This window comes from Nannospalax galili, unplaced genomic scaffold, assembly GCF_000622305.1.
Source record: "Nannospalax galili isolate Female #2095 unplaced genomic scaffold, S.galili_v1.0 scaffold1343, whole genome shotgun sequence".
Classification (NCBI taxonomy): Eukaryota; Metazoa; Chordata; class Mammalia; order Rodentia; family Spalacidae; genus Nannospalax; species Nannospalax galili.
In genome coordinates, this window is record NW_008350246.1 from 45,012 (window position 1) to 69,796 (window position 24,785).

Here is a 24,785-nt window from a genome sequence, read left to right on the forward strand (position 1 = left end):
GTTTTTATTTTTTTCATGGGTGACTTTTATTCCCCTGTCCTTTCTGGAGCCCCAGAACTCTCTCTACATAGTCTGGGCAAGATGGGTCACTCAGAAGAGCAAGAGAGGCCAAGTCCCAAGCCTGTGTCCTACCCCATGGAGCCCCAGGTCTTCTCTTGCTTAGTTCTGAGGAAACTCAGATCTGGAGGAAGGGCATATTCAGTCACTGGCAAGCACAAGACAGCTTTTGGGACAATGACTGTCCTACACAATGTCCAGGACTCTGTCAATGGGCAGCCTTGCTGCAGCCTCAGAGATACTGGCCCTCGGTGTGTTCCGGCTCTGCTCAGAGGGGCTGGCCTTGGTGCTGTGCGTGGGACCGCTGGTGGCATTGCTGAAGGAGTTGCTGAGGGTCACAGGGCGCAGTGGGAACTCTTGGAGGTGCCACTGACGCCATTTTTTCTGAACTTCCAGCTGTACCTGCTCAAGATTGGTGATCAGATATAGCAATTGTGGAGGGTGGGAAGACAGCCGGTGCCTGGAGCTTGGCTTACTTTGGGTTCTGCTGCTCCTGTCCAGATGGTCCTGCTATGTCCCCTTGTCTACAGGCCACTCTGATTGACCATTTCCTGCCCCATGTACAGAAGGCATCAAGGGCCCCCTCTACTGTGGGCACCATACCTGACATTTAAATTTTTTAATTATTTTTTTTAACTTATCTGTTTGGTGTTTGGTGTGTGTGTGTGTGTGTGTGTGTGTGTGTGTGTGTGTGTGTGTGTGTGTGTGAACATGCATGCATGTCATACGCATGTGTGTGAAAGTCAGAGCACCACTTGAGGGAGTTGATTCTCTACTACCATGTCAGTTCTAGAATCAAACTGAGGCCATCAGAGTTGGTGGCAAGCACCTTTACCAGCTGAGCCATCCCACTGGCCATGTACCTGCCATCTTCTAACATTGTGTTCCCCAGAGAGGATTTGAGGCTTGTTCCCCAAACCGCAGAATCCAGAGTCCAAATCTGTGTGCTTATTCCCATAAGTCTACTCACCCCAGTCCATAATCTATCAGAATCTTGCTCCTTAGACATTTTCTTCATTGGCCCTGATAGAACACTCGAACCTCTGAATTCAGGTTTGATGCTCGATTTTTGGAAAACATCAGAGGTCATTTCTATTCAAGTGTGTGAACCAAATGGATTGGTTCATAGACATATAGAAACTTGGACTGTGTGCAATATCCTATTTAGCCAGGGTCAATGCCTAGAGCCTTGTATCCTGACCCCTAAAGCTCTGTGCAAGGTTAGGGCAGTTCTGGGTCACCTGTTTCATCTATGGGAGACTGAGTCCACAGCAGCAAGTGACCCAGGTTACCTACAGAGCAAGCAGTAGAGCCATCAGGGAATTGGGCTCTGAGTGGGCTCTTCTGGGTTTGCTGAACTTACCCATGGATAAGAAGCATCCAGACTGTTAAAGATTGCATCCTTGGGCTCCAACCCAGACCTAGAATCTATTTTTGATGACTATATAATAGGGACATTGTCCAGGATGCAATTTAACATACCCCCTTGGTGAGTCTACCATCCTGTTACTGTGAGGCTCAGTCTGCCCGCAAGCACCTTTCCCACCCCTTTCCCACTGCTCTCTCCAGGCAGCTCCTGCACTGGAATCCAGTGGTACCTCAGGACATTCACATCTTCACCCCAAGACACTTACCTCACCATTGAGGAAGCAGTAAAGTACAGCCACCACCAACCCCTGCCAGAGAGAGCTCGGTTAGTGCATGTGTTGGACAACTGGACTTGGCTCATCCCTCCCATCTGTTCCTGCCCAAGTCCTCACAACCCTCTCCTCTCTGTCTCAGGGGTAATTATATGCTCTCGTTCCCTCAGTGCCCTGCTGCCCTGTTAAACACAAACTGAGAATTTTAGCATATGGCCTCCAACACCTGTCACTACCAATGAGAGTCTGATGATTTGGGTCACTGCCTACAGGGATCAAACAGGTCACCAGAATCAGTAGGGAGGGACATCTGGGAGCATCAGAGACTGGTGGCCTCTGAAGCTTTTCCCATACCCCATTGTAAGGAAGCAGGGTCACTCCAGTGGGAGACCTTAGGCTCACGACAAGGAAAACTAACTCTCATTGAAGAATAAATGTGTGCTCAGAATAAATGTTCAAGTACGGGTCTACTAGCAGTTACAGCTCTGTGGTCCCAGTTTTATGTCTCCAGGCTTGGTGAAGTCATGCCTATCTTGGAGTTTCTGGTTTCCTGATGGCATCCACAGGGGCCCCACATGGAGCTGGGCTAGGCTAGGGACATCAGTCTGCCATGCCCAAGTAGGGTCAAACAGGCCTGCAGAGCTATGAGTGATGAGCCTGATAGTTAATATTGATTGTCAACTTGACAGGATCCAGAATCACCTAGAAGAAAAGCCTCTGGGCACGTCTATAAGAGATTTTCTAGACTAGATTAATCAAGGTAGAAAGACTCTCCATAAGTGTAGGCAGCACCATTACATGAGCTGGGGTCCTAAACTGAATAAAAAGGAGAAAGTGAGCTAGCTGAGCATCAGTCTTTATCTTTCTCTGCTTTCTGACTGTGGATCAATGTGACCAGCTGCCTCATGCTCCTGCCACCATGCCTTCCCACCATGATGGACAGTTTCCTCAAACTGTGAGCCCAAATAAACCTTCCTTTGCTTAAGTTGCTGATGTCAGGATATTTTATCAGAGCAACAGGAAAAGTAAACAATACAAGAAGGTGTATTTCTCTCTCAGAGCTCACCTCACTAGCGTGTTTTCCATACAAGCCTGACCCCAGGCTTCCCTGGTGAACTTCTGTGTACAGCTCTAACGTCTAGTCCCACCAGGGCCTGCCCTTAGCTACTTACCACATTGGAAAAGACCCCCTCCCGCAAAGGGCAACAAACTTGCCTGTCTATGGTGGGATTCATACTGCTCAGGAATATTGGTTTTGTGAGTGTGTATGTGTACTCGTGTGTACATGTGGGGAGGGTTCACGTTTCCCTGCATATGCTTGTAGATGTTAACATGGGGTGCCTTCCTCAACTGCTATCTATCTTCTGTTTTGAGACAGGGTCTCTCACTGAACCTGGAGCTCACTGATTTGGCTAGGCTGGCTGACCACTTCATTCCAGAGATATTCCTATCCTTACCCTTTCAGCACTTAGGTTACTGGCACACACCCAGCATTTTACATGGTGCTGGGGGAGCCAAACTCAGGTCCTCATGCTTGCACAGTAAGCACTCCACCCACGCAGTCATCTTCCTTGTCTAGATATTGGCTTTTTTTGGATGGAGGTGGGGAGCTAGAGTCGAACTCAGGGCCTCATGCATGCTAAGTATATGTTCTACCACTGAGATACAACCCCAGAACAATACTGGTGAGTTTTTATTGTTGGTATGTATTTATTTTCTTTTTAAAATTTGTTTTATTTTATGTGTATGAGTCTTTTTGCCTGCATGTATTTAAGTGTACCTGTTCGTGTAATGCCCACAGAGGCCAGAAAAGAGTGTCAGATCTCCTGAAAATGGAGTAACAGATGATTGTGAGTCACTATGTATGTACTAGGAACCAAACTCGGGTCCTCTGTAAGAGCAGCCAGTGCTCTTAACTGCTGAGCCACCTCTCCAAATTGTGTGTGTTTTATTTTTATTTATGTGTTTTGGGTTTTTTTTTTTTTTGGGGTTTTTGAGACAGGGTCTCTCTGTAGCCTCAGCTGGCCTGAAACTTACTATGTAGACCAGGCTGGCCTCAATCTCACAGAGATCTGCCTGCCTCTGCCTTCCAAGTGCTAGGATTAAAGGCATGTGCCACCATGCCTGGCTTAAGTGTATTTTTGTATGTCTGTGTGTATATACCACATGTGTGCAGATGCCCAAGGAGGCCAGAAGAGAGTCAGATGCTGTGGAGTTGGAGTTATAGGTGGCTATGAACTACATGATGTGGGAGTTGGGAACTGAATATGGGTCCTCTTTGGGAAGTGAACTCAGGTCCTTAGGAAGAGCAGCAAGCACTCTTAACCACTGAGACATCTCTCTAGCACCTTTCGTTTTGTTTTTTGAGAGAGGTCTCTCTATGTATCCATGGCTGACCAGGAATGCATTCTGTAAAGCTGGTTGGCTCCAACTTACAACAATCTTCCTGTCTCTGCCTCCCAAGCCCTGGGATTACAAGCATGCGCCTCTCTGCCAAGAGATACTGATGTTTTAATAAGTTAATGGCAAAACTTGAAGGACTTGCTTTAGAATTTCACACATCCAGGAGGGCTCTGCAGAATAAGGGTGTTTTGAACTACAGCAATGCCAATTCTGGGTTGTGGTTTCCAAATTTTTCTGTACATTAGAGCACCTGGGAGCTTTTTCCCGGAGTTGCAGTCTGTACCCCAAATCTGAAGGTCTTGAAGGAAGATATCAACAGCTTTTAAAATTCCTCAAGGTGTCTGGAGTGGCTCCCCCTTTGGGGAAGAGAGAGAAAGGGAGAGAGATTTAAGTGGTCCTTGCAGGTGTTTGGTCCAGAGCTGGTGGTCGGGATGAGGCTGCTTGTCCATCTCCCCAGTGCAGTCTCTGGATCTGGGATCCAAGCACACATTTTCCATAGTTCAAGGGAGGGCAGGATCCCCCGGGCAGGAAGTCAGCTGTGGCTCCCTAAGAGTATTCAGGGCAGGACTCACCCAAACCAGCCAGGTTACTAAATCTTACAGTCAAACATTAAAAATGAAGACTGGGGACTGGGTAGCTCAGTTGGTAGCACGCTTGCCTAGCATGAATGAAGCCCCAGGTTCCATGCCCAGCATCATATAAACCAGGGTTTGTGGTGCATACCTGTAGCCCCAGCACTCAGGAGGTGGAGGCAGGAGGATCACAAGTTCTCTAGGTCACCCTTGACTACACAGTTTGGGGCATAACAGAAAATTAAAATGGGCAAGGTACAAAAGTAAACACATTAGGACCTAATTATACATGTATGTGTGCATGCACATGTGTGTTCCTGGACAGAAGCCATTTCCAAGTAATGAGATTATATATAACTTTTTGTGGGTGTTGGGGATGGAACCCAAGGCCTGTATATGCTAGCCAAACCCTCTATTGCTGAGCTACATCCTAGTCTCTAAATTTTTTTCTCAATTTTCCTTCTTTTCCTATCTACAATAAACAAGTATTACTTATGGTGGTTGTGAGTATTCTTAAGCTCATGTCTATTTTTGATAGTGCCTCGAGGCTGGAGAAATGGCTCAGCAGTTAAGAGCTCTTGTTGGTCTTCCACTGGACCTGAGTTCAATCCCTAGCACCCACATTGGATGGCTCACAACAGCCTGTAACTCCAGCTCCAACTCTGTAGGTACCTGCATATGTATGTGCATACACACACATACACATATATAAATAAAATGAAAATAAACAAAATAAAAATAACAAGGTCTCAGGGCTAGAGAGATGACTCAGCAATTAAGAGCATTGCCTACCCTTACAGAGGACCAGGGTTCTATTCCCAGCACCCACATGGTGGCTAATAACTGTCCATAACCCCAATTCCAAGGGATCTGATGTCCGCTTCTGACCTCCATGGGCATTGCATGACACAGGTGCACTTAACACATGTGCAGGCAATACATTCAAACACATTAAAATTTTTTTTAAATAACAAGGTCTCACTATATTGCCCAGAATAGTAGACCCCCTGTTCATTCTATTCTTTCCCCTTTTGTATATGGAAAATTTTCATATGTATTATTTATCTATGTGTTTTTTTAATTTTATGTGTATGAGCATTATGAATGATTGTTAGCCACCATGTGAGTGCTGGAATTCGAACCCAGGTCTTCTGCAAGAACAGCCAGTGCTTTTAACTGTTGAGCCATCTCTCAAGTCCCCTTATATATGTGTTTATATACATAAGAACATACATACAGTTTTTTTTTTTAGACAGGGTCTTACTATGTATCCCTAGCTGACTTGGAACTCAAAGTGTAGACCAGGTTGGCCTGGAACTTATACCTATCTTCCTGTCTCTGCCTCCTGAGTATGGGGGCTACATGTGTGTACCACCATGCCTACCTATCTCTAATATTTTTAGTGCTCGTTTCAATTCATTTAAGCATGTCTACAGGGACATAAGGAAAGACACCTCTACAGTCTTTGTAGGACTTTCACCAGTTTTTTTTTTTTGTGAGGGACTCGACTGGCTACACACACACACACACACACACACACACACACACACACACATTTTGGCTGTTTGTTTTCTGTTTTATTAGCTTGTTTGTTTTTGAGACAGAGTCTCCCATAGCCCAGGCTAACCTCAAATGTGCTAAGTAATGACCTTGACTCCCAGCTCCACCTCCCAAGTGCTTGGATTATAAAGTGCTTCAGCACGCCAGGTTTATAGTCTTTTCTTCACTGACCCATCATCTACATATTTTTCTCTGCATTTTCTTTCCGAAAAGTGACCTCAAGTTACTTTTAGAAGTTATGAGCAAATAAATAACATTGTCAGGTTTTGAGATTCCTATTAAGTTCCCTCTAAGCCATTTTTGTTATTGTTGCCTTAACTTCATGAGTTCTTAGTGAATTCGTAGATAGGTTGATTTCCCCGCCTCACCCCCCTGTCAGTTTTTGTTTGTCAGTTGATTCTGATTAAAACCCCAGTAGCTAGGGGCTGAGGAGATGGCTCAGTTGAAGTGCTTGCCCAGCACTCATGTAAAAAACTGCAGGATGTGGTGGTACTCACTTGTAACCCCAGCAGCAGGGAGGCAGAGATAGGCAGGTCCCTGGGGTTTGCTGGCCAGCTAACCTACCCTACCCTAGCCTAGCCTAGCCTAGCCTTCCTGTTGAGTTCCAGGACAGGGAGAGATCCTGTCTCAAACTCCCCACTTCCTCTTCCCCCTGGGGGGAAAAAAAAAAACAAAGTGAATGTACCCAAGGAATGTTGTACTCTGGTATCCATGTGCATGTTAGTGCACACATGCTTACTTGCTTATACACAGCACACACACACACACACACACACACACACACACACACACACTCCTCCTGCCTATTTCCTGGTCCCTAGGGGCAATCTGAGTCCAACTTGAACTCTCTTAACTGATTCTAAATAATATGCTGATGCTGCTGGGTTCATATTTCTCAGCTTTGGTTTTTTTTCCCCCATGGACTTCCCAGTTAGAAAGGAGGATATTGTTGTCTTTCAAACATCCAGAGAGTTCATCTGCCTGCCTGTGGGTTCCAGATGACAGCTATGTGTATGCCACAGTTGCATAATACTTCGTGCTGGGGTGGTTTTGCCTGGAGTCAGCTTCTCTCCTTCTCTGTTTGTTTTTACTACTAAGGACGGAGAGCCCCACTCAAGGTCATATGGCACCAGAAGGTTCTCCCACTGTGGTCCTTGGCTCCACTACTGAGGGTGACCTTCAGGCAGCTCTGGCAAGTTGTATCTACAGGCTCATTTCTCTCTAAGGAAATTGAAAGCCGTGTGTGTGTGTGTGTGTGTGTGTGTGTGTGTGTGTGTGTGTGTGTGTATTCATGTATATGTAAGTGTATGTGTGTGAACGGGTGAACACATACAAGTACATATGTGTACATGCTTGCGGAGGTCAGAGGGCTGTTCCTCAGGCACCTTTCACTTTTTATTTAAGACAGGGTCTCTCATTGATCAGGAACTTCTCCAAGTAGGCTAGGCTAGCTGACTAGCGAGCTCCCTTGTCCCTGCCTCCCATCTGGCCATCACTAGGATTATAAGCTTGCATCACCTCACCCAGCTTTTTCTGTGGGTTCTGGGGACTGAACTCAGGTTCTCATACTTAATGGCCAGTGCTTTACTGACTGAGTCATTCTCTAGCCCTGGGAACTCTTTGAAGTCACACCCCCCAAATCTTACCTGGAAGGAGCCCAGGGCCAATTCAAAGAACAGCTGGACCTCCATGGCATCCTCCGGGGAGAAGGCGAAGATTATGTAGTGAATTCCAAAGAGGGGGATCAGCAGGAGGGTGGACCTAGCCAGGCGCCTGGGGGCACAGGGACATGCTGTCACTCCTGCTCTGCCTCCTGTGCCTCCTGTTAACCCAACTCACCTTAGGGCCTGATTACCAAAAGCTTGACTGCAATGTCCCTAAACATTTTTCTCAATTTTTTATTTTTCTGGATCTATCTCTCTATCATCTATCTATCTATCTATCTATCTATCTATCTATCTATCTATCATCTATCTATCATCTATCTTCTATTTATCTGCCTATCATCTATCTACCTATCATCTGTTATCTATTTGTCTATCTATCATTTAACTGTCACTGTCATCTAGGTATGTATCTATCTTCTATATACCTGCCTACCTATCATTTATCTATCCACCTACCTGTTTATCAAATATCTACCTAGGTATAAGTGTGTGTATGTACCTATGTATCTATATATCTATGTATCTATCTATCATCTATCTATCTATCTATCTATCTATCTATCTATCATCATCTATCTAATTTTCAGTGCTAAGGACTGAACCCAGGACCTACCCATGCTAGGTGAGTATTCTGCCAGTGAGCAACATCTTCAGCATGTTTTCATTTATTTTAGAAAACCTCCTAATGCCCAAATACCCATCACCAGACTCAACACTCATCAGCCCACTTGTGACCAAGCTCCCTAAATTTCTAGACATTCATGTCTATCAGCAAACAGATGAATAAATACCCACTAAAATTAGGCGCCTGTTCCATTGCTGCTCTGTGTCTAACAAATGTCTAGCAAAGCTAGCTTCTGCCCTGCCTGCTCCACTCCATTTCATATCAACACCACTCCTTCTCCCCCTCCTAGCCTCACAAGGGTCAGATCTCTGCTTTTAGGCTTCCTGTTTGGGATTTCATAACTTCCTCTCCCCCCAGAGTCGGAGGCTTCATGTTCAGGCCTTGTCCCAGCCCCACCCTATTTATACTAGGTAGGTCCTGGCCAGTCTTTTATTATCCTAGCACTGGTAGAGAGAGCAGCTGGTGCTATTAGTGCTTGCCAACTGCCAGAGCATGCCGAGGTCTTCGCTTTGCTCTTACTTGTAATGGATCATTTCGTTTCCTCTTCTCTCTTGGGTTCTAAGTTTTCTCATCAGGATTCTTAGAATGTTTATAAAAAAGATGAAATTGATCTGGAAAACACAAGGCAGAAGTGGGGCTAGAGGTGTTTTGTTTTCCCAGTTCCTTACCCTGACCCTTAGAGCTGAAGACCAGGGAAGACATCCCGGTCACCACAGCCAGAATGGCACATCGCAGCTCCCCATCCCTGCACCCAGAGTCTTGGTGACACACCCAGCCTGGGGGCCATGGTTGGAAGCAACACCGCCGCTCCCCAAGCTCATGGCTCAAGGTCTACTCAGCTGCCAAGCAGATCACAGATCACTCACACTTTCAGGGGCTTGGAATTCCCTTCAGATTGTGTGTGTGTGTGTTTGTGTGTATGTGTGTATGTGTGTGTGTGTCTGTGTGTGTGTGTGTGTGTGTGTGTGTGTAGGCCAGAAGATATCTTCAAGTGTCCTTCCTCAGGCACTGTCCATCTTCTATTGTGACAGCGTCTCTCACTGGCCCAGAATTCACCAAGTAGACCAAGATGGCTGACCAGCGAACCCCAGAGTTCTACCTGCCTTCGCCTCCCCAGTGCTGGGATTACAAACATGGGCCACCACACCCACCTTATTTTATGTGGCTTCTGGAAATAGAACTCAGGTCTTTATGCTTTCAAGGCAAGCACTTTATCAATGGAGCCATTTCTGTAGCCCTCCCCTACGCATCTTGGTAAGTAGAGGTCTGACTGGGTCTCAGAGTCTGCTTTTCTTTCTTTTTTTTTTTTTTATTATTTTCTTAATGTATTTGTTTTAGGAAGAGCAGCTCTTCACCTAACAGCAATCAGTTACTAATATTTCTTCAGATAAGATTGGGGTCTGCCTTAACAGGGATGACAGAGTATATGGGCTCAAGTGGGGAGGGGGCCTATAGAAGGGTGCTGGTGGGGGCAAGGGTATGAAGATGATTAAAAAAAGTTCTCCAGATGGACGTGGGGGTGCACGCCTTTAATCCCAACACTAGGGAGGCAGAGGCAGGCAGATCTCTGTGAGTTCAAGGCCAGCCTGGTCTACATAGTGAGTTCCAGGACAGCTGGGGCTACAGGGAGACCCTGTCTCAAAAAGACCAAAAAAAAAAAAAAAAGTTCTCCATTTCATTTAAAAATATACTGTTTCTTACAGAAAGACTCATTGTTTTTGCTAATAACACTGAGATGTTGGCACATGCATCTCTAATCTGTATGTATCTATTATTACTAGTCATAATTGGTTGCACTCAGATCCTGGGCACCTGTGTATGTCTATAAAGTCATCGGGTAGATTTCAATGGTAATGTTTATCACCTCTACTAATTAACATGACATAACTTTTTATGCTTCCTCCTCAAATATAATTCGTTTTTTTTTAATTTGTTGATTTTGTGTGTGTATATCACACAGAACATCCCAAACCATCTTATTCAACTGTACACCCACTTCCCATATGGCACCCTCCCATAGCCTCCCTCCCCCGACTAGAGCCCTTGTACTGTATTATCCCTGCTACTGTCTGCTGTGATGTCGGCACCCCCAGCTGTTCCCCACTACTTGTCCATCTGGTGAATCTAGTCAGCCTATCTAGAGGTCTTTGTTTTAGGAGGGTCAGCTGTTCCTCATCTACAGCAATCGGTTGTCAACATTCCTTTAGACAAGGTTGGGGTCTGCTCTTCATTTTCCCAGTTCTATGCTGGGTTACTGTCTGGAACAACTCAAAGGAAGGTGTCTCCTGTCTGGCATTGTTTCTTGTTATGTAGCTTTTAACTATACACATGGACTCTTAAAGAATTATATTGATCCCTTTAATCTTTGGTTATACTTTCCTTTTGATTAAGAACATACAGTTAACCTAAATAAACCAAGTTATTTTCACTCTTAAGGTCATTTGAGGATCTGTTCCTCAGGGGTCACATGGGCTGGGGAGGAGTCCCTGGCTCCTTTTTTTTACCAGTTCCATCTATGTGAAGATAAGTCAAAGGTCCTGCTTGACTGTGGCTGGCTTCACTTGGAAGCATGGAGGAAATTTTTCCTCTGAGTTGACCCTCCTCTTTGTAGACTGGACACTGGTTCAAGTCCATTTGGTGGGGTCTCCATGGCCAACTTGATCAAGAGGACAGGTGACTCACCACAATTATGGGACATTTTGAAAGATGTTCCATAGTCCCCTGGAGCTTAGTCGACCTAGGAGGGCAAGGAGCAAAAACTGTCCTTTATATCCCTCTGACCAGATTAGTATAGGCCTCAAAATATTGTTGTTAGACACCCAAGAAGGTTAATTCCACCAGTCTGGTACTTTTAATTACCATGTGCTATGTAGATAAAGCTTGGGCAAAGACCAAACATTCTCACTAAACATGTATTATATTCCTTGAGTTAGATGTATGTATAATTTGTCAGTAGGTTGTTTGATTAATATGTATCCCTCTGGTTTTTTAAAATTAACTAGGCATTATTTATCTCTCGCATTGTCTAACCCTTCCACCATGGTTTCCCCACTTAAAGTACCCCCATTTTTCCCATTTCGCCCTTAATAAAAGAAGGATTTGATTGGGGAAAATTTGGACATCAGACAAAGGAAGTAAATAGAAGGGATCCTCTTCTGAAACAGTCCCTGTCAGGACCATTAACTCAGAGGTTCTCCAGCCTCCCTTTGATTGACTCTCCAGAGAGCTCATGGAGGAACAAGGAGAGAGGAGAGAAGGAATCAACAGAGAGTGCAGAGAAGGACATGGTGCAGTATCTGGTTTCCATTGTTTTGCTGTTTTTTTTAAATAAATAATTTGTTGTGAATTTCATATATGCATATAAGGTGTTTTGATCAAATCCATGCCCACTCCCTCCCCTCCAACTCCTCCCATATCTCCCCATCACTTTTTTCTGATAACTTCATATACTCTTTCTTATTCTTTGATTTATTTTTTATGGTGCTTTTGGCCACTCTAACCTTCCCCCTCTGAAGAGGTAACCCTAAAATATTTTAATGATTAGTTAAAAGCTCCCAAATATTTTCAACATTTTTGGTCTTTGGAACTGAGTATGTTACTAGAGGCCCAAAGACATTGTGAATTTTAGCCAAGAAACTGGCTACTTTTCTTTGGGGTCTTTTTACCCTAACTGCCTAGTGAATTCCTACCTCCCATTTTCTTTTCTAAAAAATGTTTTATTTATTTATTTTTTATGTGTACGAGTGTATTGCCTGCATGTATGTATTTGCACCTGTATCATGCAATGCCCATGGAGGTCAGAAGAGGGTGTTGAATCCCCTGTAACTAGAGTTATGGATGGTTGTTAACCACCATGTGGGTGCTGGGAATCTAACTCAGGTCCTCTGTAAGATCAGCCAGTGCTCTTAACCACCAAGCCCCTGTTTTTCTTCCTTATTTTATTCATTGCTTTTATTTTATATGTATGTGTGTATCACTTGCCCATATGTAAGTGCACTTGTGTTATGCAATGCCCACGAAGGTCATAAGAGGGGAGTAGATTCTCCGTTGAACTGGAGTTACAGACAGTTGTTAGCTGCCATGCGGTTGCTAGGAATCAAACCCGGGTCATGTGCAGGAGCAGCCAGTCCTCTTAACCACTGAAGCCATCTCTCCAGCCCCTGCTTTTCTTTTTTTGGCAAAAGGTCTCACTATATAGCCAAGAATGGTCTCAAACTCTCAATACTCTTGCCTCCATTTCCTGGGTGATGGAATTACCTCACCATGCTTGGCAAGAACCCCCGCCCCCCCCCACACACACATACAATAAACTTGCCAAATAGGCTAGAGGCTGACTGGCCAGGGAGCCCCATGGAGCCACCTGTCTCGGCTCCTCAGCACTGAGATGCCAAGCATACACCACCATGCCTACTTTGTTTTTGGTTTTATTTTGTTTTGTTTTTAACCTGGGTTCCTGGAATCAAACGCAGGTTCTTGTACTTGCAAGGCAATCACTTTACCAATCGAGTCATCTCCCTAGGTCTCATCTGGGATTGAAAAATAAAGCCTATTTCCCCACCCCTCACCCCCAGACACAGAAAGACCAAATCTCTGCCTAGCAGCATTTTTAAAAGTTCCTAGGTTGGGGGCTGGAGAGATGGCTCAGCGGTTAAGAACACTGAATGTTCTTGCAGAAGACCTGGGTTCAAATCCCAGCACCCACATGGCAGCTAACAACTGTCCATAACTCTAGTTCCAGGGGATCCAACAGCCTCTTCTGTCCTCCTTGGGCATTGCACGACACGGGTGCACTTACCTACGTGCAGGCAATACACACAGTTACATAAAAAATAAAAATAATAAACTATTAAAAATAAATCATTTAAAAAAGTTCCTAGGTTGTTGGTAAAAACAACCAGGAGCGAGATCCTCTTCAGTCATGGTCCCCAAGGATCTATTCCTTGGGCCACCCCAAGGCTGTCCCTAAGAGCAGCAGCCACAGTCTTAAGACCACATCCCCACTTAGCTTTCCCAGATCACACTCTATTTTCTCATGACTTCAGTTTAGCAATACATTTTGGGTGAACAAAAGAACAGCTAGAGTAATGACCAAGACAGGACTGGATGGTGGAATTCTGGGTACTAGTAGCCAACCAAACCAGCTCAGGGGCCCCGCTCTTCACGCTCACAGCTATCCATGGAACTGAGCCTGTTTGTAGTGCTCTCCTGCTCATGCCTCATCCACTCCACCTGGCCACTCCTTAGGGGACCACCCGCTTACCAACCTCTGGGGATGCTGAGGTTTTCTTACCCTCATGGCACCTGTGGTGATCTCAGGCTCCAGGCCCTCTAACCCTGAAGGCTGCTCACTTGTTTCCTGTTTCCCCATTGGCCCCCAGCTCAGGGGAGGATGGCCACTCACCAGGATGGATAGGATCACAGGCCCTCGGATGACCCACCAGATGGAAGCATTGGTATTGATGTCCCAGCATCTATGGGAGTGAGAGACTGTCAGGCATCATTAGGAGTTGGAGGCTGGGCTGACCACTAGGCATGTTCTCTGGGGAAATCCCTGGTAGGAAGGACCATTAGCTGCCATGTGGGTGCTATGGGCCTTAGTCCCCACAGTGCTGTGCCCACCACCATTAGTACCTGTCCCTCTCCTGCCACTCAGCACTAGTTGCCTCTGGACATCTTTGGGAACCTCATAGCCAGGGGGACTCCTGAATTCCAAAGTTAGCTTGTTAGGGTCCTTGAGTGCACCAGGAAACTCAGCTGCCAGCAGAGGCTGGAAAGATGGTATCAGTAACTTAGGTGTCCAGGTGAGATCTCAGGATCCAGGATACCTGGGCTAGGGAACACTTGGCCAAAGCAACCACAGCTCTGATCCAGCTGATTTTTACCATAAGGCAAAATGCTAAATAAAACTTTCCATTTTTTTTCTAGTGAGGATGAAAATCCAGATTCTTAAATAGAAATATAAATAAACTTTATGAGACAGATTCTCTTATAACCCAGGCTGGCTTTCAACCCACTGTGTAGCCAAGGATGACTGGGGGAGTAGTGAACATGCTCCAAAGAACTTCCCTGGGTCCCCCAATCTGAGCAAGAAGTCCTTCCTAGGTATCTATGCTGTTTGAGGGAATGGATGATATCACATATTGTTGTGGTTTGAATGTGAATTGTCTCCAGTTAGCTCATGTGTTTGAAGAACTGGTACCCAGGTGATGGTGCTACTTTAGAAGGACGTGGAGGCTCACTGGAAGAAGTGGGTCACTGAGGGAATGCCTAGAGTTTTATGCCCAACCCCAAGTCCTGTTTACTCTTGACTTCTTGACTAAGGATGCAATGTGACCAGCTGCTTTCTGCCCTGCCTTCCCTACCATGATGGACTGTATCACCTTGAACTGTGAAGCAAAATAAACTCTTCCCTACTCAAGCTGCTTCTTGTCAGGTATCTAGTTATAGCAAACAAGGAAAGTAATTAATATAATAATCATCCCTCAGTATCCATAGGGAATTGATTCCAGAACCTTCGGTGGATGCTAAACCTGGGATGCTCAAGTCCTTTATGTAAAATTGTAGAATATTTGCATATAGCATATGTATAGCCTCACCTATACTTCAAATCATCTCTAGAGGGCTTATACCACCATGTACAATACATATGACATGTAAATATTTGCCACACTGTATTGCTTAGGAAATGGCAGCAAGGAAGAAAGTCTGTACATGTTCAGTACAGATCAATTTTTTAGTTTAATTTGATTGATTTGATTTGACACAGGTTCTAAGATATCCCAGACTGGCCTTGAACTTGCTATGAAGACAAAGACGACCTTGAACTCCTGATCCTCCTGCCTCTACCTCCCAAATGCTGGGATGATAGGTGTGTATAACCACACCCAGTTAGTGCAGTGCTGGGAATCAGACTCAGGACTTCACGCATGCTAGGCTAGCACTCTACTAAATGAACCAGATCTCCAGTCCCTGACTAACATTAAAATTTTTTTCTTTCAGTTTGAAGTTGGTTGATTTCTCAGATGCGAGTGACCAGCTACAGAGGCTGACTGTGTGTGTGTGTTCTTGTTACCTCTCCTAGCAGCTTACCCAGCATCTTCCAGAAAGTGCCTGATGATAGCCCACAAAGCAACAAAAATGGCTGGAGAACCTGAACGTTCCAAACAAAGAGAAGAGTACAGTGATGGTTAGTATTGATTGTCAACTCGACAGGATCTAGAATCACTGAAGAGACAAGTCTGGGCATGTCTTCAAGGGATTATCTAGATTAACTGAGGTAAGAAGGTCCACCCCAAATATGCGCTGTATCACTCCATGAACTGGGGTCCTGGACTCAATAAAAGGAAAAGGTGAGCTGAGCACCAGCATTCACCTCTCTGCTTCCTGACTGTGGATGCAATGTGACCAGCTGCCTCACACTCCTGCTGGCATTCTTTCCCACCATGACAGACTGCACCCTCAAACTGTGAGTGAAAATAAACTCTTCCTCACTTAAGTGGCTTTTGCAGGATACTTTGTCACAACAATGAGGCAGGTAACTAATACAGGTAGGGGAGAGCGGACTCAGGCTTGAACACAGGTACAGGGAAATGGACAGCTACCCTTGTCCAGGTATTTTTGGTAATAAGATTTGATAGCCATCAAAACCCCTTTGCCATCTTGTCTCAGTGTGCATCCACATGCTCCAAGGGTTCTGGTGATGTTCTATGAACTGAAGTAGGGTTAGATGGAATCTGACAGCCACTTGAGGTTAGGGGTCTTCCAGGATCCTAGGCTAGACTCCTCAGGACCTCTGCAGAGAAGAGAGGGACTGGGACCCCTAGTGAGCACATGGAGGTGATTGGGGGAACCCCTTGCTTGGACTGGGATATGCTTGGCAGAGTGGGGTAGGTGTAGGACCCACTGGGTGGAAAATCCATCAACTTTATTAAAATATTGGTTTGTAAAATCCTTGGCCATTGGGGCTAGAGAAATTGTATAGTGGGTAAGAGTTCTTGCTGTGAAAGCATGAGGATCTGTGTTTGAATCCCCAGAACCTGTGGAAAAACTGTCATTGTAGGCCTGTATTACCAGGCCTGGCTAGCCTCTTTTCAGGTATTATATTTTATTTTTTGAATCACAGTCTCATGTAACCCAGGATGGCTTGGAACTCAATATGCAGCTGGAGATAACCTTGAATTTCTGATTCTCCTGTCTCTACTTCTTAAGTGAATGAGTTCCCCTGCCTGGTTTATGTGGCACTAGAGGCACTGGGACTTCATGCATGCTGGACAAGCACTCTACCAACTAAGCTATACCCAGAACCCTGCTAGTTTATTTTCTATGAGATGAAGTCTCATCATGTTGTCAAGTCCAAACTCCTGGGATCAAGTCATCCTCTTGCCACAGCCTCCTTAATGGCCAGGGCTGCAGGTACGTACCATCATGCCCAACCTGCTTAATTTCTGCAAGACGATTCAAATAGACTTGCTCATCTGTGGACTGCATGGTAAGAGCTGAGGCCCTGAGCCTATCAGTTTTGAGTCCTCTACTAACCACATCTCTAACTCCACTCCAGTTCCTTGTCCTCACCCCAATGCATTAAAGGATTCTTTCCTGAAGGACAAAAAGCTTAGTAATAGGGCTCAGCAGGTAAAAGCACTTGCCACTAAGCATGATGGTCTGAATTCAGTTCCTGAGGCTCCCACAAGTTGTCCTCTGACTTCAACATAGACACCATGGTATGTGTGTGGTACCTACATCCACACATACTCTAAATAAATAAATGAATAAATAAATAATAAATAAATAAAACGCATTTTTAAAAAGCGTACAAATAGCTGAGGACTCCACAATATAGTGGTCACTTCTAGGCCAGTCTCCCTGGAGAGACAGAGTCTTCCATCAGCTCTGAGGTGATTCATTCTTAACTATGAACAGATAGCCAAGGTCATAAATGTCTGATTACGTCAAAAACTAAAAACAAAACAATCAGAAAAAGGAACTTGGAGGAAACAGACCATGCAGGGAGCAGAAGTAACTTGAACAAAACAACCTTAGGGGAGATGATCCTAGAGATGGCAAAGATTACAGCAAGGCAGAGCAGGATGTGGCAAACCCCAGTGTTCAGAGAAGAAAGAGGGTGAAGAAACTGAATATGTGATTTCCAAGATAATTCAACAGACAATTTGGGAGATAAAGACTAGTAATCTCCCAGAAAACAGGATAAACAAACCAAACAGTGGAAAGCAGAGCAGGCAGTCAGAAATGAGAGGCTGATTCCAGGATGTCTAATTGTGACTAAAAGGAGTTTCAGCAAAGAGACTAAAAACAGAACAGAAAGAGAGGGTCTAACAGATATCAGAGAAACACTTTCAAGAAACAAGGTCAAGGTCTGGGTGAGATGCTCAGTGGGTAAAGGCACTTGCTGCTAAGCCTGAAGATCTGATTTTGACCTCTAGGATCCACATGATGGAAGGAGAGAACTGACTCTCACAAGTTGCCCTCTGATCTCTTCATGTACACCATGGCACTCTTGCGTACATACCCAAACACACACACACACACACACACACACACACACACACACACACACACACAAAGTAAATAAACACACACATACATAAAGGCATAAATATTCTTTTTAAAATATTTTAAAGAAAGAATGCCAGGAGTTGTGGCACATGTAGAGGCAGCAGATCTCTGTGAGATTGAGGCCAGCCTGGTCTACATGGTGAATTCCAGGTGGGCTGGGGCTAGGGAGACCCTGTCAAAAAATTTTTTTAAAGAAAGAAACAAGGTCATGATTTGGGTATGGTGGCACGCATTGAAATCCCAGCACTGAGAAGACTGAGGTAAGAGGATTGTGTATTCAAGGTCAGCCTGGGCTAAATAGTAAGATCCGATCCTGTCTCAAAGGAAAAAGAACTGAAAGAAAAAGACATGTAGACGTGCACGCAGGCATGCAGACATGCAGATGTGCAGACGTGAAGACATGCAGACATACAGACATAGAGACATGTAGACATGCAGACATGTAGACAGGCAGACATACAGACAAACATGCAGATGTGAAGATGTGGAGATGGAAGGGCCACCAGGTGCCAGTAGGGGTAGGACAAGGAAAAGGAACTGTATCAGAGTACAGTTCTTTTGACATTTTAAAATATAGAATGACCTCTCACTTTTAAATTTATCTTATTATTATTTTTGTGGTGCTAGATCAAACCCAGGGCCTTTAGCAGGCTGGGAAAGTACTGTACCACTTGAGGTACATCCCTAATCCTTGCATTTTAATTTTGTTCTTTTGAGAGAGGGTCTCCTTGTAGCCCCACCTGGCCTGGAACTCACTACATAGATCAGGATGGCCTCAAATTCAGAGATCCTGCTCCCTCTGCCTCCAGAGTCCTGGGATTAAAGGTGTGTGCCACCAAGCCCTGGGCATATATTTTAATTTTTTACTACTCTGAAGAATATTGTTCTGACTAATTGATTTTTAAAATAATTCTGGTAGATAATGCTGGAGAGATGGCACAGAGGGTAAAAAACATGCTGAACAAGTATGTGGACCTGAATTTGGTTCCCCAGCAGTCATATGAAAAGTCAGGCATGGTAGTTTGTTGTAACCCTAGCACAGAGCACGTGGGTTTGGACATAGGCAAATCTTGGGGATTCACTGGCCAGCCAGTCTAACAAATTGGTGAGCTCTGTATTCAGTGAGAGACCCTGTCTCATAAGACGGACAGCAATAGACAAAGGCACCTGACATAGAACTCTGGCCTCCACATGCACCCACACAACATGCACACACACATGCATACATACAAACCTGCATATACACACTGCATACATACACACACACACACACACACACACACAATTTAGGTTGGCAAAACACATAAGTTACAACATGCACACACACATGTATACATACAAACCTGCATATACACACTGCATACATACATACACACACACACACACACACAATTTAGGTTGGCAAAACACATAAGAAATCAGATATTTTCTATTGCATTTGATGCTTTGGAAAATAGAACTGGAGGGTTTCCAGAGATTTGGAAGAGTTAAGATGAAAGCAGTCTTCTTTGCCAGCCTTCCTGCTGGTCTGAATAAGAGACAAGACCTTAGCACATAGGGCTTTAGACAAGCACAAAAGTCAATGGAGGGCATTCCTAGGAGGAACAATTCTTACTTAAAGGCATCAGGGAGAGGAGCTGGAGAGATGGCTTAGTGGTTAAGAGAACTTGTTCTACTTGCAGGGGATCTGGGTTCAATTCCCAGCATGCATATACAGCAGCTCACAACCACCTATAACTCCAGTTCCAGGGGATCTGATGCCCTCTTCTGGCCTCCTCAGGTTCTGCATTCACATGCACAACCCTGCACACACACACTCTTTCTCTCTCACACACACCTTTAAGAAATAAGAACAAAATCTTGAAAAGCATCAGATAAAGCTAATGGCTGGGTACCAGGATCATCTATGTAAGACTCACAGGAACCTGGCTCTGCCTAGAATCCAGGGGGTGACTGACATCTGTGTGAAAAATAATATGCAAATAAAAGACAACAGGAAAAACAGAATGTTAAATAGGAAGTAAAACTATCACTTGACTCAACTGTTCACAGTATTTACATAGCTATGATAATGTGCATATTGAATATACTTTAACCCACAACTGCAAGGATTAACTAACTGACTCAACATTGTTTGAGCATTGAAGAGCAGGGATGGTGGATGAGGAATTGTATATATAGCCTCATCTTCCATCAGAAGTCAACAAATAATACTTCAAGCAGACAGATCAAGAAAGAGTGGTATGTTGTTTAGAAACATGCACATAGGGGCTGGGGAGATGTTCAGTTGGTAAAGTGTATGACTTACAATCTAAGGTCAATCCCTAGAACACATGTAAAAAAGCTGGGTATGGTGACACATGCTTGTACCATAGCACTGGGAAGGTGGCAACAGACAGATCGCTGGAGCTTGCTGGACAGTCATCCTAGCCTACTTGATGAGTTCCTGTTCACCTAGTGGTGAATGACACCTGAGAAACATGCATGCATACAAGTACACACACACACAGAGAGAGAGAGAGAGAGAGAGAGAGACCTAAGAATAAATATTTTTAAAAAAATTTTGTGGTCTTTTTGAGACAGAGTCTCCCTACTCACTATGTAGACTAGGCTGGCCTTGAACTCACAGAGATCCCCTGCCTCTGCCTCCTGAGTATTGGGATTAAAGGAGTGCACCACCATATCAGGTAAGAATAAATATTAAGAGGAACAGCCAACAGATTGAAGGTCAGGGCTTGGGATATAGCTCAATAGTAGAGCACTTATTTAGCATGCACGAGGCCTTGGATCCAGTCTCTAGCACGTTCTTTATCTCCCTACTTTACTACAAATCCTGTATGTGATAGAATTCGTGTTAGTTTTAGTAATCTCTGCTTTTTTTAGTAATCAGTATGCATATTGTTCTGGATAGTTTCAATTAAGTTATACACCTGAGAAGAGGGAACCTCAACTGGGGAATTTCCTCTATCATTTTGGCCTCTGTGGACATCTATAAGGCATTTTCTTGATTGTTGAGTGATATGTGAGGGTCCAGTTTATTGTGGATGGTGCCACCCTTGGGTAGGTGGTCCTGGATTGTATAAGAAAGCAGGCTGAGCACAGGTAAGCAGCTCTCCTCCATGGTCTCTACTTCAGTTACTGCCTCCAGGTTCCCTGAGGTCTTGCCCTGACTTCCCTTGATGTTGGAATGTGACCTGAGAGTTGTAAAATGAAATTAAAGCCTTTCTTCCCTGAGTTGTTTTTGGTCAATATTTTATCACAGCAATAAAGAAGGTAAACTAGAACACACATACACATGCATGCATGCACATTATATATGGAGATAGGGTCTCATGTAGTTCAGGCTGTCCTCGAACTCACTACGTATCTACGAGAATGACCTTGAACTTCTGATCCTGGGATTGCAGGCATACGTACTAGGACTGGTTAATGCAGTCCTGGTGATCGAACCCAGGGTTTTATGAATGCTAGGCAAATACTCTACCAACTGAGTCATATCTCCATCCCTCTTTCCTATTTTTTTGTGATCTCTGAACATAAAGGACTGCTCAAACAATGTTGAGTGAATTAGGATCCTGATCTTAGTGATGAGGACGCTCTTGTCCTGACAGATTGGGGCTTTGAAGCTCAGTGAATTTCAGTCTAAATCTGGAGCTTTGGGCAGAGTCCATAAGGCAAATCTCTGGTCCCCTCTGGGATTGCTGGCCTGTACAGACAACTGCACTGCCCTGCAAGCCCCTGCTGGCTGAGCATCATGTGTTAAACAGGCTGAAGTTCAAGAGCAGGAGGGTGAAGTCTGCTTTGCCAGCCTCCCTGCTGGTCCAATGGAGAAACAAGACTTATGTAGGGATTAAGACAAGCAGAAACAGAGGAGGGCATTCTTGGCAGGGACACTTCTTGATTACAGGCATCAGGGAGAAGCCAGATGAAGCTAATGGCTGAGAACCACTATTATCTCCATTAGCTGATTTACTCACAGGAACCTAACTCTGTCTAGAACCCAGGGGATAACTTACATATATTTTTACCACAGGAACAATGAATGGGTAGATGTGTGGACATATGGATGTATGGGTGGGGAGATATATGGGTGACTGGATGGATAGATGGGTGGATGTGTAGGTGAGTGGGTACATTGGTGCATGAATGGATGGGCAGGTAGGTGGATGGATGAGTGGATGGATTGATGGAAGGATGGATGAATGAATGGGTGCATGGTTGGTAGATGGGTGGGTGGATGGATGGATGGATGGGTGTGCAGTAGACGGATTGGTGAATGGATGGAGGGATGGATGGGTGGTTAGTGGATTGGTTGGTGAATGAATAGATGGGTGGATGGATGGGTGATAGCTGGATTGGTGAATGGATGGATGGGTGGGTGGTAGATGGGTTAGTGAATGGATGGATGGGTGGATGAATGGGTAGAAGATTAATGGATAGATAGATGAAGCTAGAAGTAGAAACCAGATCCTTCTGACTCTCAGCTTAGTGTTCTTTCCTAAACTCCCCAGAGGCTCTACACCATTGAGAGACATACCCCATCCAAGGACCACGAACCCCTGTAGGCACTTCCTTTCTGAGAAGAAGGAGATGACAAGGAGCATGTGAAGGTAGAGGCCTTCCACCAGCAGCCATGCATAGTTTGCCAGGATGCAGTACTGGAAGAAGATCATGACCAGCTTGCAGCCCACCTGGAAGAGAAGAGGGGCAGGTGAGCCTGGTCTAGGTGGCTGTGGGCTTCCCTCCGTTGACTGGTTCCAAAGAAAAAGGTACTACAGTAGGCAGAAGCAAGGCCACAGAGTGAGCCTTGGGGTTTAAGGTTGTCTCCATGGGGCTATAGAGATGGCTCAGTGGGTAAAGTGCTTGCCAGACAAGTATGAGGACCTGAGTTAGATCCCCAGAACCCACAATTTTAAAAAAGCCAGGTATGGTGGCCGTGCTTATAATCCCAACACTGGAGAGACAGAGACAGTAGAAGCCTTGGGGCCAGTCTACTTGACAAGTTCCAGGCCAATGAGAGACCCTGTCTCAAAAGGGGGGGGTACTACATGATACTGCATGATGAACAACACCTGAGGTTGACTTCCAATCTCCACACACATGTGCTCACATATGTGCATTCTCACATTACCCACCTGTATTTGCACACACACACACCCACACACCCAGTAGGAACAAACACACAAGGACTCTCTTGAAGTCTTTCTTGGTTAGGAGGACCAGGCCCACAGTGTTCTCTAGAAACCACAAGTCTCTAAGTCCAGTGGAGTCAGTCCAGATGGTCAAGGAGCTGTCTTGGGAACAGGAAGTTGATTTCAGTTGTGGAACTGGCCCTGAGACTTGGTGAGGAAGACACTCACTTACTCCTTTAGTTGGAAAACCATCAAATATTAACCAACAGCGTCATCTCTCTGATGAGGATACTGCAGCCTAGAGAGGGAAGGAAGTTCTGAGTCAAAGTTAACCAAGCTTTCTTCTTTTTTGTGCATGTGTCTGTGCATATGTGTGTGCATGCATGTGTGTGTCCAGGTGCCTCTGTGTGTGTGTGTGTGTGTGTGTGTGTGTGTGTGTGTGTGTGTGTGTGTGGCCAGAGGATAATCTCAGCTCTTTCTCCTCAGGTACCATCTACTTTGTTTTATTGAGGCAAGGTCTCTCATTAATTAGGAACTTGCCAAGTAGGCTAGGTTGCTGCAGAGCTCCTTCTGTATCTGCCCCACCCCTACCCCCTGGCATTGGGGCTACAAGCATGTAGCACCATGTCTGACTTTTAAACAACAACATTATTATTATTATTATTATTATTATTATTATCATCATCATCATCATCATCATCATCATTTGTGTATATGTGTGTGTATATGTGAGTATATGTGCACATATGTATGTAAGCACCCATAAAGACCAGAAGAGGGCACTGGATCCCCTGAAGCTGGAGTTAAAGGCAATTGTGAGCCACTTGACATGGATGCTGGGGAATGAGCTCAGTTCAAACCCTCTGCAAGAGCAGTAAGCACTCATAACTGCTGAGCCATGTCTCCAGCCCCATACCTGGCTGTTTTCATGTGAGTGAGTTCTGGGGATCAAACTCATGTCCTCACACTTGCAAGGCAAGCACTTTACCTACTAAGCCATCTCCCCAGCCCAATAAAATACATTCCAAGCTCAGTTACTCTTTTTCTTTCTGGAAATACAATAAAAGAATGTTCTAACTGTGTTAGGAGGCAATATTACTCTTGGTCTGGAGACCTCCTCACATCTGGTGGATGCCACCCTTCTCTGGTCATGCCTCCCCAATGCACCTCCACGCCATTTCTCTGGGATTATCAGGCAGAAGACTTACACCAGCACAACTTTTGTCTCCGTGATGTATGGGTCTTCCATCCTGGCCCTGCTGTTCTCTAAAGAGAGAGCAGTTCCTGGGACAGCCCTAGGGGCTGCACATGGCCTGTTGCAGGGCCATGCCCCATCACTGCTACCTGATGTAGGGCCTACCCTGTGGCCTTCCTTACTCCAAGTCCCAGCATGGCCCACCCACTGAGGTTTAGCATTACCTGGGAAGTTTCCCTACTGGGAAGTGGGAAGTTTCCCTACTGGGCATTGTTGGTTTAGGATGGTACATATTTTAAGTCTCCCACTCCAAACCTGGTGTTTTTTCTCTCTCTCCCCCCTCTCTCTCTCTCTCTCTCTC

At 45.0% G+C, this 24,785-nt stretch overlaps 1 protein-coding gene and 2 long non-coding RNA genes across 3 annotated transcripts in view; 2 read left to right on the forward strand and 1 right to left on the reverse strand.

Annotated features, from left to right (window-relative positions):
* Window positions 1–24,785, reverse strand: part of Sctr (secretin receptor) — an 83,807-nt gene continuing 59,022 nt past the window's right edge. The window contains exons 7-13 of the mRNA XM_017801739.2: window positions 22,635–22,788; window positions 15,614–15,674; window positions 13,926–13,995; window positions 9,044–9,135; window positions 7,879–8,005; window positions 1,692–1,733; window positions 1–459 (exon numbers count right to left, since the gene is read on the reverse strand). Of these exons, the coding sequence (XP_017657228.1) occupies window positions 244–459; window positions 1,692–1,733; window positions 7,879–8,005; window positions 9,044–9,135; window positions 13,926–13,995; window positions 15,614–15,674; window positions 22,635–22,788 (762 nt within the window). The 3' untranslated portion in view covers window positions 1–243. The remainder of the gene's footprint in view (window positions 460–1,691; window positions 1,734–7,878; window positions 8,006–9,043; window positions 9,136–13,925; window positions 13,996–15,613; window positions 15,675–22,634; window positions 22,789–24,785) is intronic.
* Window positions 9,521–22,659, forward strand: LOC115072758. Its single transcript, XR_003851773.1, has 3 exons — window positions 9,521–9,778; window positions 15,606–15,800; window positions 22,609–22,659. It is a non-coding gene; the product is annotated as an uncharacterized LOC115072758 (long non-coding RNA).
* Window positions 22,725–24,785, forward strand: part of LOC115072757 — a 6,332-nt gene continuing 4,271 nt past the window's right edge. Inside the window, exon 1 of the long non-coding RNA XR_003851772.1 lies at window positions 22,725–22,808. This is a non-coding gene — a long non-coding RNA (uncharacterized LOC115072757). The remainder of the gene's footprint in view (window positions 22,809–24,785) is intronic.